At 40.1% G+C, this 13199-nt stretch overlaps 1 protein-coding gene across 5 annotated transcripts in view; it reads left to right on the top strand.

Annotated features, from left to right (window-relative positions):
- Window positions 1-13199, top strand: part of pfkpa (phosphofructokinase, platelet a) — a 107352-nt gene that overhangs the window by 88421 nt on the left and 5732 nt on the right. For all 5 annotated transcript variants that reach the window (XM_048614710.1, XM_048614726.1, XM_048614736.1 and 2 more), the window contains 3 exons: window positions 4458-4519; window positions 6084-6195; window positions 9568-9667. In XM_048614710.1, the coding sequence (XP_048470667.1) occupies window positions 4458-4519; window positions 6084-6195; window positions 9568-9667 (274 nt within the window). The remainder of the gene's footprint in view (window positions 1-4457; window positions 4520-6083; window positions 6196-9567; window positions 9668-13199) is intronic.

Below are 13199 nucleotides of genomic sequence, written 5' to 3' on the forward strand. Positions count from 1 at the left end.
GAGAGGTGTTAGAGATGGTCCAGGTAAACTTAAGGTTGGGGTGGAAGATGTTAGTGAAGTGTATGAACTGTTCGAGCTCCTCGTGGGAGCAAATGAATTGACACGAACTGGGCCAGGTCATTTGAATAATTAGGATAAGTTAACCTTATGCAGCGTGTGGAAAATTTGGAGAACAGCTCAAATTTAACACAACGTACTTGTTGAAATACAATGTGCTTGTCAATCACTTCAGCCATCATAAAGCTCAAAAAATGGATTAAATGCCTTTTCAAGCATGGAAACTAAGGAGCTGTGAAGTGGAAATTGTAAGCAACTGTTGGAGCAGTTCTGGTCACCATTGTTCCCCGCACTATCCACTCAAAACCTGTTTGACTGGTAGACTGGAAGGACTGCTGCATGAGCTTTGTGTAAATAGGGTTTGCAATTGCAGCCAACTACACCTGTGCGCTAATCCAGAATGTGCATGCACATGTTTCTCGACACTACATCACCATGTAGAATGTACATGCGATGTCATGAAGCCCATGGGATTTTGAAACAGGGTTCGGCAGCAGAGAGTCAGGATGTGCTAGGGTGGAGTGGGAGTGGCGGTTGGTGGTGGAAATTGGGGTGGCTCGTGGACAGAGTCAGGAGGACAGTGATGGGGTGTGCAGGGTATAATGACAGTCAGGGAAGGAGAGAATTTGGGTTGGGTGGGGTCAAGACCCTTCACCTCCTTCCCCTTGTTCCCAAGCCCTGGTGCTGTTCCCTTCTCCTGGGTTGCTATCTGTTCCCCGGCTCCCTGCAGGCCCCAAACTCCACACTCCCGGGTCCTGATCCCACGATTCGAACTGGCACGTAGGGAACATGCACTGGTGTCAGCCAACTTGGCCTTTGCCTTTGAGAAGTGTTGGACATGCTCAGCAATCTCTTTAAATACTGCAGTTTGATCCCTCTTGCACTCTTGAGATCTCTACGACTCGGTAAAATGTTAGCTTCTCTCTGCCCTTTCCATGGAGAAGATAATGGAAATTTTTTTCCTCCTTGACACCCTGGTTCAATCTTCAAAGATCCCAACACCACATCAGATGATGCAGCCTTATCCAGGTACTTCCTGCTCACAATGTCATCTCCTCTACAGTGTGGGGATCAAACACAATTTGGGTGACTGCTTTGTGGAACATTTTCATTCAGACAGCAATATGGACCTGGGTTTATGGTGGCTTCTTGTTTTAATTCTCACCTTGCTCACATGTTGACAGCCCTGTCCAGCCTGTTGCATGGTTTCAGTGACACTCAATGTAAGCTTGAAGAACAGCACCTCATCCTTCGATTAGGCAGTTTACAGTCTACTAGACTCAAAATTAAATTCGACAGTTTCAGGCCATAACCTCTGTCCTGCTATTTTGTTGTCTTACCTTTGTATTCTTCATTTTATTTATCTTTTATGTGTGCATATCTTCCATTTCATTGGCATTTTTTTCATCCTTGAGGTGGGTAGCAGAAAGTGAAGAATTGCCCGGCTTCATGTGCCCACCTCAGGGAATATTGTTGGGATCTATCTCACCAGGGGTGGGGTGGGGGCAGATGCTGGTTGAAGTCGGGCCAACTGACTCTAGAGAAAGTTAGGACACAGCCATTGAGCCGGCCAGTTATGGGAGTGAGCCGTTTGAAAGGTCTGGGACATCAGTGTTGTGGGACTTCATTCCAGCTATAAAAGAATGTGGGGCCATGTAACCCCTCAGCCTTCACTACTCACCCCATCCCTCCCCAAACACAGAGTCCCCATGTCCTATCTAACCCATCTTTTTCCTCCAGATCTATGAAGTTTCAGTATCTTAGACTCCACTTGTAAACAACCTTGTGAAATTGCCAGCTGAGAACTGGAGCTATCAATCAAGCAGGGGCTCAGGGTGTTTCAAGAGAGTGATGGTTTGTCTAGGGTCTCAGCTAAGGTTTCTTATATATTTTTAGTTGAGAGAAAAGCTATTTGATTGTTATTAAACTGATAAGATATTTGCATTACAAGTTCCTAAACTTGGCTTGGGTCTTCTGATGAGATAGTGGTGCCAGTTGTTTGAAGAAGTAGCTGAGTATCTTCCATTTTATTAGATGAGGCCATTAAAGGATATGGAGCCAAGGCATTCACTGGAGTTGAGGTATGTATCAGCCAGAAGGACAGAAGAGGTGCTGAATGGCTTAGTCCTATGCTCTGCTTCTGTACTCCTTGATTATACAAAGCTGCACTGAGCAAATATTGGTGAGAGGAGACCAGTCCTGAATTATTGAGCTGCAGTATTTTAATACCTGTGAACATGAAGACAAATCCTTACTGTCAGCTGCAAGTACAACAGTCAAAATAATGGCCTTGGTTATACTTATCCAAATAAGTGAGTCATTTTGTCTGCCTTAATAAAAAAAATATGAGCTGCTCACACACTTTGATGGGGCTGATGTATAGCCTTTGACAATGCCTCACTCTTTAGTAGCACTCTTTTTTGGGAACAAATATTTATACAACCTATGCACCCTGTTTTGTGCTATTTGTAGGATCAGCACACAATGAACTAAAACAGCATTCTGCTCAGCCTGGGACAATGATGAGGAGCTGATGAAATCCATGTTTTTTGGCAAGATGAACATCTCTTAGACCACTGTTTATGGAAGCAAAGTGGGCAATATATGATCATGGAATAGGATGATTAGAAGAGACTGAAAAGAACAAAATCATCTTTGCTGTCTCCATGTTGTTATTTTGATGTCACTCTGATGTATCTTTGCAATGTGATTTAGTGCTAGTGTGTTTGGAATGGTGACATAAAGTTAGGCAGGTAGTTGAGTAAGCATCAACAACAACCAACAGTTCTGAGGAAGGGTCACAGGACCCGAAACATTAACTCTGATTTTTTTCTTCACAGATGCTGCCAGACCTGCTGAGCTTTTCCAACAACTTCTGTTTTTGTTCCTGATTTACAGCATCCGCAGTTCTTTCAGTTTTTAGTTGAGTAAGCATGTTGGATTGTGCAGTGGGATGTAGTTGAGAACAAGGATTGTTTAGGGAAATTATTCCGATCCTCTCTAAAGCTCTGGTCAAGCCCCAGTGAAAATATTGTATCCAGTTTGGATTGCCACGTTGATGAGAAGGAGTCCTTGTGAGAGTGAAGAAGAGATTTGATTGAATGAATCTCGGGTTTGGGCAGATGAGGTTAGTATTGAAAAGCTGGGGTGTTCTCCTACTGCAAAGAAGATTGAGGGATGATTTGAAAGAAGTGTACAAAACTATGCAACAAACCAGGAAAACTGTATCTCTGACCTGATTGGACAAAGACTAGGGGCAGAGATTTATGGTTTTGAGAAAGAGATGCAGGGGGAATGGAAGGACAAGCTTTTTTACACCGTGAGAGGTAATAAATGACTGAGAACACATTCTGAAAGAGGCCGGTGGAAGTATAAACAATCAAATAATTTCAAAAGGAAGTTGGATGGGTGATTGAAGGAAACAAACCTTTAGATAAAAACATAAATTTTAGTATAAATTGCAAGTGTGCATGTGGCGCTGTCCAGTGTTGAAAATAGAGCATATTCTGTCCTGCAGAGCATGCTGGGAGATCAGCCTGCCATTACGGCAATATTATTGAACAGAAAATCCTGTTTCTCAATTTGAATATTGTTGCGTCTTGGGGCCTAAACCGAACATTATGGAATCAACTGATACAGCAACCAGAGTGTTCATAGTCAAGACCGGGAGCCCATTCCAGAGACCCCAGAGCCCGTAACGAGAAGAAAATGTAAAGATGAGTCTATTGCATTCGGATCTTGCTTTGTATTTCAAGATGGCGCTCGAGCATGGCTACACTAAACAACACTTTTCACTGTATTTGTAGACACAGACGATGAATAAATCTGATCTAAACGTTGTTTGAACAGTGGGATGGTCGGAGTTGTGCTTCAGAGAGTTGGCTTGGATTCATGAGGCTGAATCACTTCATTCTAACCAGTAAAGTGATTCTATGATACTGATGTAATGGCCCATTCACGGTCTGATTCTGCATTGTTACAACTGATTGGTATGTACTCTACTGTTTAAATGAACAAGATGAAAGAGAAGAAGAAAGTGATCAAACACTTGTGTTTGTGTCTGGCAGCAAAGACCTACCAAACTGCTGAGTACTCAGGATGGGAGATGTTCATCAATTATCAAGGCAATCTTACAAATTGCTCTTAGAAATGGCCAACAATCTGCAATCTCTCCGCAGACGCTTTACACCTGCAGAGCATATCCATCCTTTTTATTCTGTGTTTTTACAACCAATTGTTTATTGTATGCAGTCTTTCAGAAATTCGTTCAAGGTTGTGTGAATACATTTTTCTTTTGAAGTTCAATATTAAATGATTTCCAATTTTATTCTGTGAACAAGTGCTCAAAAAAGCTGAAAATATGACTTTTGCCTTACGCATATTAAATTTTTGTTTTTCAGTCTAATGTTGAACACTTAACAGAAAAGATGAAAACAAGTGTCCAACGGGGTTTGGTGCTCAGGTGAGTAATGCATCAATTGACCAGGAGTTCCACACTGAATAGTGATGCATTTAATGTGGCAGACATTATTAGTGTATCAATCTTCCAATAAGTCACAGTGAGAAAGACCTACTGTGTGATTTGCAAATCATTACAATTGCTATCCACTTTACGTGCTCCATTATTAACTTCAGAAGCTTGTTATGAATTTGATGAAGTAGTTGTGTTTGTGAGTTGTTTTTCTTTAACATTCACCATTTTGGGTATTTAAGGCTGATATTTAATGGTGTGTGTAAAAGTATCATTGCCATAGCCCTGCCCTCTCGTTAGACAGAGATGACTCATAGTGAGTTTAACCTCAAGCAAGGGGTGAGATGAAGAAGGCAGAACCCCACAGTGACCGTCGCCAGTGTGGGGATTGAACCCTTACTGTTGGTGTCATTCTGTATTGCAAACCAGCCATCCTGCCAACTAACATGTGAGGATACTTTAATTGGTTCTTGCAATGCCTTTAAACCTCTTTGGCCCAGAAAGGAAGTAGTTGCAACAGTGAAGACCCAGTCCTGCTCAGTTGGATTTGAACAGTTCCTTTCTTTCAATCCATTTTTTTCTTCCTATCTCTTCATTTCTGAGAGTAATTTTTGTTTATTCATTTGTGGGACATGGGTGTTGTTGTCTGGCCAGCAGTTATTGGCTGTCCCTAGTTGTCCTTGAGAAGGTGGTGGTGAGCTGCCTTCTTGAACCGCTTCAGCCCACATGCTATAGATTGATGGAAACCATCCTGTTTCCCTCTTTGCCATTCCTGTCTCGTTCTTGGTCTTCGATATTTGGTTGGAACATGATTCACCATTATTCCAGTTGCCCTGTAAACCTCATTGTACTGTTGTTAGCTTGCACTTTTGGCAATCTACAGTACCCAAAGAGTTGAGCAGAAGAGTGAGGAGAGAAAAGTTGAATGGGGAAAGCAGCAAATCCTGGACCAGTGCCTCAACTTTAGTTTTAACTCACCCTATGTAATAAGAGTATTGCTGAAAATAGAGGCATGTTGTAGTAACTTTTTTTGTCTTGCACTCATTAGGTCAAACATTATAATTTCAAATTTTTAAATAATCACAATTTATACTAGAGGAGTAAAGATGAGCTAATAGTTGAATAAGGAAAGATGTGTGAATTCCAGTTAATTCCTGAGGCATGACTGAATGGCTGTGTGCTCCAGGATCATGAACATGCATTGGCTCTTCACCTGCAAGAAGAGCAAAATACTGTGGATGATTGAAGTCGGAAATAAATGCAGAGTATGTTGGAGAAAGTCAGCCGAATCTGCTGAAGAAGAGTCATACAGACCGACAACATTAACACTGTTTTTCTCCCCATCTCTCTCTCCACTAGTGCTGTCAGATCTGTCTCCAGCGTTCTCTGTGTTTGGCTCTGTCCCTGCACCTGTCCAGTAATCCTGCCTTTTCTGCCCTACCATTTAATTGGGGAAAATTTTAACATCATTGGGGATTGACACTGCAAGTCTCCCATAATTAAGTGGACTAGCCAAATTTAATATCAAGTTTTTACCTTTTTGCATATGTTATAGAAATGAAAATTGTAGTGAAAATTACACAACGGACTTCATCTACCAGTTGTACAGCGAAGAAGGAAAAGGGGTGTTTGACTGCCGGAAAAATGTCCTGGGTCATATGCAGCAGGTAAAAATATGTCTTAAGCTGATATTCTTGCATTCTTGTTCTTGATGAAGTCCTTCTCTTTAAGTGTGAATTCCAGTTTTGTTAAATGACATTGACCAAATAGTAGCTCCTATGCCGCATTAAATACCAATTCTATGAAAGCAGCCATGATTTATTAGTGAAAACAGGACTGGAAGTCGGAATCTCACCAAATGCTGTAAATAATCCTTTGTGATCTTCCATGACTAGACCAGTCCTTAACTAAGAATCTGACAGAATCTTTTTACATGGGGTTTACTTCTATCAGAAGGTGAAAATGCAGCAACTTAACCACAACAAAGCAAAGAAAATATCCCAAAAAGAAAATTTAAAAGAAAAAATCATTGATAGAATGGTGGGAGACTTATTACAAGTAGTAAAGTTATGAATATATTGTCTTAAACTCAATGCATGAAAGAAATTTTAATTTGGACTTTGTAAGTTTGTATTCTTCTGTTGAGTTTATGAACTAAGTTATCATTTCAAATCAATTTGAACAAGAATTAGGAAAATAGATGAAAATTCTTTAAAAAGGTCAGACGATGAAGCCAATAACAAAGCCAGAGTGTCAGCAAAGTATCCTAATGTTTGAAATGAGAAAAAAATAATGCAGCTGTTGGTAAATTAATTAAAGAAAATTATTTAAGGGTGTTATTTTGTTCAAGGCTCTAAACTGTTGAGCAAGTGATCAGATTTTGGATAAACATCAAGAAAATAAACTATACAGAACTTTACGATCAATAAAACGTGGAGCTGGAGGAACACAGCAAGTCAGACAGTATCTGAGGAACAGGAAAGTTTCGTCAGGGACCTTTCGTCAGGACCGGGGAAGTGGAAAGGAGCTCAGAAATAAATAGAGGGAGGAGGTGGGGCTGGGGGAAGGTAGGAGGGACGGTGATAGGTGGATTCATGTAGGGGGTTGTAGAGATTAGTCAGTGGGAAGGGTGGGGCGGATAAGTGGGATGGAAGATGGACAGGTTGTGTTAGGTCAAGGAGGCGGGGATGAGAGGGAGGGTTGGACATGGGATGGGTCCAGGAGTGGGGAGATTTTGAAGCTGATGAATTCTACGTTGCGGCCATCAGGACGTAAGCTCCCGAGTTGGAATATAAGGTGTTGTTCCTCCAGTTTACTTGTGGCCTCATTTTGACAGTGGAGGAGGCCCAGGATGGACATGTCACCAAGGGAGTGGGAGGGGGAGTTGAAATGGATGGCAACCAGAAAATTGTGTTGATTGGAGTGTATAGAGCGCAGATGCTCCGCAAATTGGTCACTGAATCTGCGCTTGGTCTCTCCGATATAGAAGAGACCACATCAGGAGCAACAAATGCAATAGACCAGGTTAGAAGACGTAGAGGTGAATCCCTGTCAGATTTGGAGTGATTGTTTGGGACCTTGGACAGAGGTGAGAAGGGAGGTGTAGAGTCAGGTAGAGCACTTCCTGCGGCTGCAGGGAAAGGTGCCGGGTGTGGTGCAAGAGTTGGTGGGGAGTGTGGAGCGGACGAGGGAGTCATGGAGTGAGTGGTCCCTACGGAAAGCGGATAGGGGTGGGGAAGGAAATATCTCTTCAGTGGTGGGTTCTGATTGCAGATGGCAAAAATGACATTGGATTTGAAAATTGGTGGGATGGCATGTGAACTGTATAGAATGTCATAGAAAATTAGTTTGCCCACATTCGGATTCTTGCATACAGTACTGGTTGCCACGCTACCAGGAGGACATGGCAGCTTTTAGAGAGGGTACAGAAATGTTTTACATTTAAATGTAGCCTGGTTTGGAAGGTATTACCAAGATGAGAAATTGGACAAACTTGACTGAACATCGGAGGCTGAGGGGCAACTTGATAGAGGTTTACAAAATTATGAGAGGTATGGATGGAATGGATAGTCGGTCTTTTTACCAAAGTAGAAATGTCAATTATTGGGGGACATGGGTTAAAGGTAAAAAGGGGAAAGTTTAAAGGCAATGTGACAGGCAAGTTTTTTTTAACAGACAGGGTGGTGAGTGCCTGGAATGTGCTGCCAGAGGATGTGGTAGAAACAGATACAATAGCAAGAGGGATCTTGACAGATATATGAATAGGCAGGGAATAGAAGTATACAGACCGCTTAGAAGCAAAAAGCTTTCAATTTAGAAAGGCGCCATATGTCAGCACAGGCTTGGTGGGCCAAAGAGCCTGTTTCTGTGCTGTTCTGATCTTGTTCTTTGTTCCTAAACCACAAAATTGGTGTGGCATGACCCCTGATCAGGTGTGTAGAGAAAAAAAGAAAAGAAAACCTCGCAAAACCAAATAAAAATCCGTTTTGCCTTAGATACATAAACATGTATAGAGATTTTAAATGGGAACATAAATAGTGAAAACAAAATACTGCAGTGTGGTTGCTTTGTGCAACGATTAAGAAAATTGATGCTGTGGTTTAGTCTTAAACGTAAAACTTGACACATTGGACCTTAGAAGACAGAAGTACAAACAAAATAAATTTCAAAATCTTAAGGAAAATGAAAACAAAATATGTTGTAAAGCTCAACATCAATGCCAAATTTCATCCCTAAAAATCAAACTGCAGCTTCTGAAGATGTGCATTTATTGAAAATAACATGGCGTGGACGATAAATCCTGAGCCTTCCTTGCCAAGAATTGTCAAGAGAGGGACCAAGCAGTGGAAAGTTTGAGTGTACAAAATTACTGCTGAGTTTTATTTATAAAAATATAATCATGCCCAAAACACTCAGAGTATGTGAGGGGACATTGAAAATTATTCAGAGTGCCAAACACTGGAAGGTTGAATGTCTTGTATTTGTTTAGACAAGAGATTAACAAACCAGAACACCAAAGAATGACATTATGAAGAGAGAACCAAATAATCAATGTGATGCTCAAGACTATGCAAAGTCATTATAAAACTTAGTCAGGAACTATAATTGCTACTGCAAATTTTACAAGAGCCTCACAGAATCCAATGGTTACGGTGGAATAGTTTGCTGAAACATGAGTCATTTCACATCTAGCTCATATAGTAATCAACTAGACCTCTTAGATCAGGAGGGACTGGATTTTAGAAGGAGATTTGGAAAATTTTCAGAACCACTGTCTGGAATGGACTTTCACACACAAAAAAAGTTGTCTTTCGTCTTATTTGGTAAATGTATACTCATGAGTATAACCCAGTAGTTTACTCAGAAGCTAAGATTGTTGGTTTGGTAGAGACAGTTAGAATATTGTTTTGTATATTTAGTGATTCTTTCTCAAGATTTAACTACTTAATCCTCAAGTTAAAAGAATCTTAAACTTGATACACCGAACAGGTTTCTCTCTTGAAATAATACTGACTAGCAACATTTTTTGTAATTGTCAGGGTGGATCACCATCTCCATTTGATAGAAACTTTGGAACTAAGATTTCTGCCAAAGCCATGCAATGGATCACAAATAAACTAACAGAAACCTACAGACAAGGTAATAGGGAGTATGTTTTTGAGACAATTTGTTTGTAATTCATAAAGTCTCTAATGAGTGGAAGATTTTATTGTTAGGTGTTTATCAACTTATTAATTTGTGGTTTAAAATTTAGCATCTTTTAGGAACTTTAACAGATGCCTGAATGACATGGATTGTTTAGCAGGATATTAAGTGCTTTAAACCGAATCAGTAATCACGAAAGCACTGAAGATGTTTCCTTCAGTCATTTTTCTGACCTTGTGAAGAAAATGATGTTTTTAATGCAATCTGATCTCCACCATCTCCATTCTGTCACTCCTGTGCTGTTTCATTCCCAGTATCATAATTTCCCTTGTCTCTTATGACCTTCTGAATAGTTTCCTCCTATACGCCTGCTTTTGAAACACTTCCTAATGCATCTAAAAATGTATAATTCTTCACTGCTGCCTTCCTGGCTCTCCCATTGCATTCTTTACTGTCACCTAATCAGTACAGTACCTTTTGAAGAAGATCACTGGTCCCAAAATGTTAGCTCTGCTTCTCTCTCCTGAGATGCTGCCAGACCTGCTGAGTTTCTCCAGAAATTTCTGTTTTTTGTCTCAGATTTCCAGCATCTGTAGTTCTTTGTTTCTTTTTTCAGTACCTTTTGTTTGTCAGCAAGGTGTTTTAAAGTCTTATAACGGACTTAATTGTCAAACAATGCAACTTTGTAAATGTGCAAAAGTAGAAATTCCAATATAGGGTGATTGCATTCCATCTGAAGGGGCATATTTTAAGTCCTGAGGGCTTGGGTATAGACAAAAGCTGGACCTGTGGGTACCCAGATGTGTATAGCAGTACTGCTCAAGCTTACGTAGTTAAAACCTTGGATCCCAGCAGCATGCAGCATTGATACATTTCCTACTATTTATTCAGCAAGGACTGCCAAATGAGCAAGAATAGTTAAAGATTGGTATACTCTCAAGATTACATGTGTAAATCAGGTTGATTGCTCAATTATCAATTGTATTGATGATTTATCAAATTCATATGTATGATTTCCATCAATTTGTCATTTTAGTGTTATTTAGACCCCCAAAGTGAGGTTGTAATTAAATATCTGGGCAGCATAGGTTTAACATCTTGCCAGACAGACAGCAGTACCAAAAGCCCCTCTGAAGCAGAGTGGTGACTAGCATAAATCACCATGAAATGTACGGCCATATTGCCACAATCCTCCTCACCAAATCCAAGATATAAATCATTGCCCTCGATATGGTGCTTTCACCAGGAAGGTAATACCCCATTTGGTTTCCTGCAATCAACTCATGTTTGACAGAAAATCCTGGATGTGTGAGACAGTACAGCTATCAACCCAAGTCCCTGACTTAGCTTGTCATCTTTTATACTTCTTTCAACCTCCACATTATAATCCTTGGTTTTTCATCTTGGTTTCTAATTTGCACAAACCTCTAGCTATGTTTATTTAGTTGTTCCAGGATCCAACTGCAGAAGTTGAAGCAGGAAACCTCACAACCTTTAAAAAGTACTTGGATGAGCACTCGTAGTATCATAACATTCAAGGCTCTGGGCCTAGTGAGCGAAAATGGGGGAACTAGTGTAGCATTTTTGGTGGTACATACTCAAAAGGTCTCCTGTACCATATGATTCTGTGGTTCTAGAAGTAAACTGCTGCTTACAATATCCAAATACCCATTTTATGTCAATGTGGATAGGCAATCAGTACAATGGTCTTTTGTGTTATACATACTGAAAATGAATTATGTTTGTAGAGGTATCTCTGGCCAAAACAATAGTGTAATTCTGCTGGTAAATAAAGTAACAAAATAAATCTGCATGTACAGATTGGTGAGGAAATGTAGACCTTATGACTTAGAATCTAAATATATTTGTCTGAATCTGTGATATGTTGATAACCATCATGTTAGAATATTAGGTATGCAGTTCTGTGAAGAAAACATGATGAAGGCCTCTGAAAGATCTTCATGCAACAAAAATCAACTGAAAAGTTGAGATCTGGCACTTGACACAGTTTTGTTCATGAAAATAACAATGTGAAAAGAATAATTCAGAGCAAAGTGTGTTATATTCAATTATTCCATCCCAAAGGACCAATAGATTAATGTATTGCATGAATTTAGTCATGTGAATAATGTAGTGTAGCTGCGACCAAGGGGCTGTTAGTGAAACCAGATAAGTATTGACATGTTGATTCCAGCATTTGAGTGTTATTGAGCAGGATACACCATGAGTCTGGCTCAAAATACTTTGCAAAACTGAGTGTGGGTCAACTGAGTTAGCAGTAGCATTTGGAAGCATGTTAATATGTACATCCAACAGCAAAATTCAATAGCTGAGGATTAGGCGAAACAAAAAGGAGAGAGCATGGGGTGTGATTTGTATTCTGGCAAATTATGTATAATTAGAGCCATGGTGAAGTTGATGGTGCTTTCCCATCTCAACCATGTAATAATGGAAGTTTCATCTTCGAGACTAGATTTCAGATCTTTGAAATGGATGTTTGGCTTTGTGGTGGGCAAAGCCATTGTTTGACACATATAATGCAAAACTGTACAGTATTTTTAGTAGTAATGGAAACACTAAAATAATTACATTAGCTCAGAACTAATACTTGTCAATGTTTCAGCTGCAGACATCCTTGATGGTACAACTGTTTATCTGAATGACAAGGTGGCTCAATGGTTTGCACTGCTGCCTCACAGTGCCAGGGAATTGGGTTCAATTCTAGCCTTGGGAGACTGTCTGTGTGGAGTTTGCATGTTCTCTCTGTGTCTGCCATTGGTTTTGGTTTCATCCCACTGTCCAAAGATGTGCAGGTTCGGTGGATTAGCCATTGTAAATGCAGGCTATACAGTGAGGGAGTGCTGGATCTGGGGGGGATGCTCTTCAGAGGATTGGTGCAGACTTGATGGTCTGAATTGCCTCTTTCCACACTGTAGGGATTCTGTGAATGCCAAATGGATGGGCTGTGAATTTAGCCAGGTTGTAACAAGAACAAATTGATCATTCACAAACTCTGGCAGTAGCTATATATTGTCTCAGAGAATTAGAGAACAAAACCACTTTGTAAGGTGGCAACCAAACTGTTGTCTATACAGTTTGAAAGCCCACTTGTCATCAATTGAGGATGTGAATGTGATGCTTAGTTATTACACTAAATGTTCTTTTTGCTTTGAATTTAAGATTTAAAAGATGTGAAAACCCTGAACTGCTTCTTTGATGTCAGCTACCTCAGTCTGCAATGTAACTGCATCACTTATGATTTGGGTGCAGGATTGAGATAGTAGCGCATAGATGACGCATTGTCATTGTGTCAGGGTTAGTGCGGACTGCTGCATCATTGTTACATACTTTAGAAGGAGGTTGAGAGTTTATGATGTAGTTCCTCAAATCAATTTAGGTAGATGAGATTTCTAAATTCTTTTGAACAAAATTTTTTATAAGATTTTGATGAATAATAGGAGAAAGAAAGGAGGGGTCATTTTAATTAAAATTTGGGAATTAAAACATAGACTAATTCCATGTGACT

Source organism: Rhincodon typus, chromosome 2, assembly GCF_021869965.1.
Source record: "Rhincodon typus isolate 14 chromosome 2, sRhiTyp1.1, whole genome shotgun sequence".
Classification (NCBI taxonomy): domain Eukaryota; kingdom Metazoa; phylum Chordata; class Chondrichthyes; order Orectolobiformes; family Rhincodontidae; genus Rhincodon; species Rhincodon typus.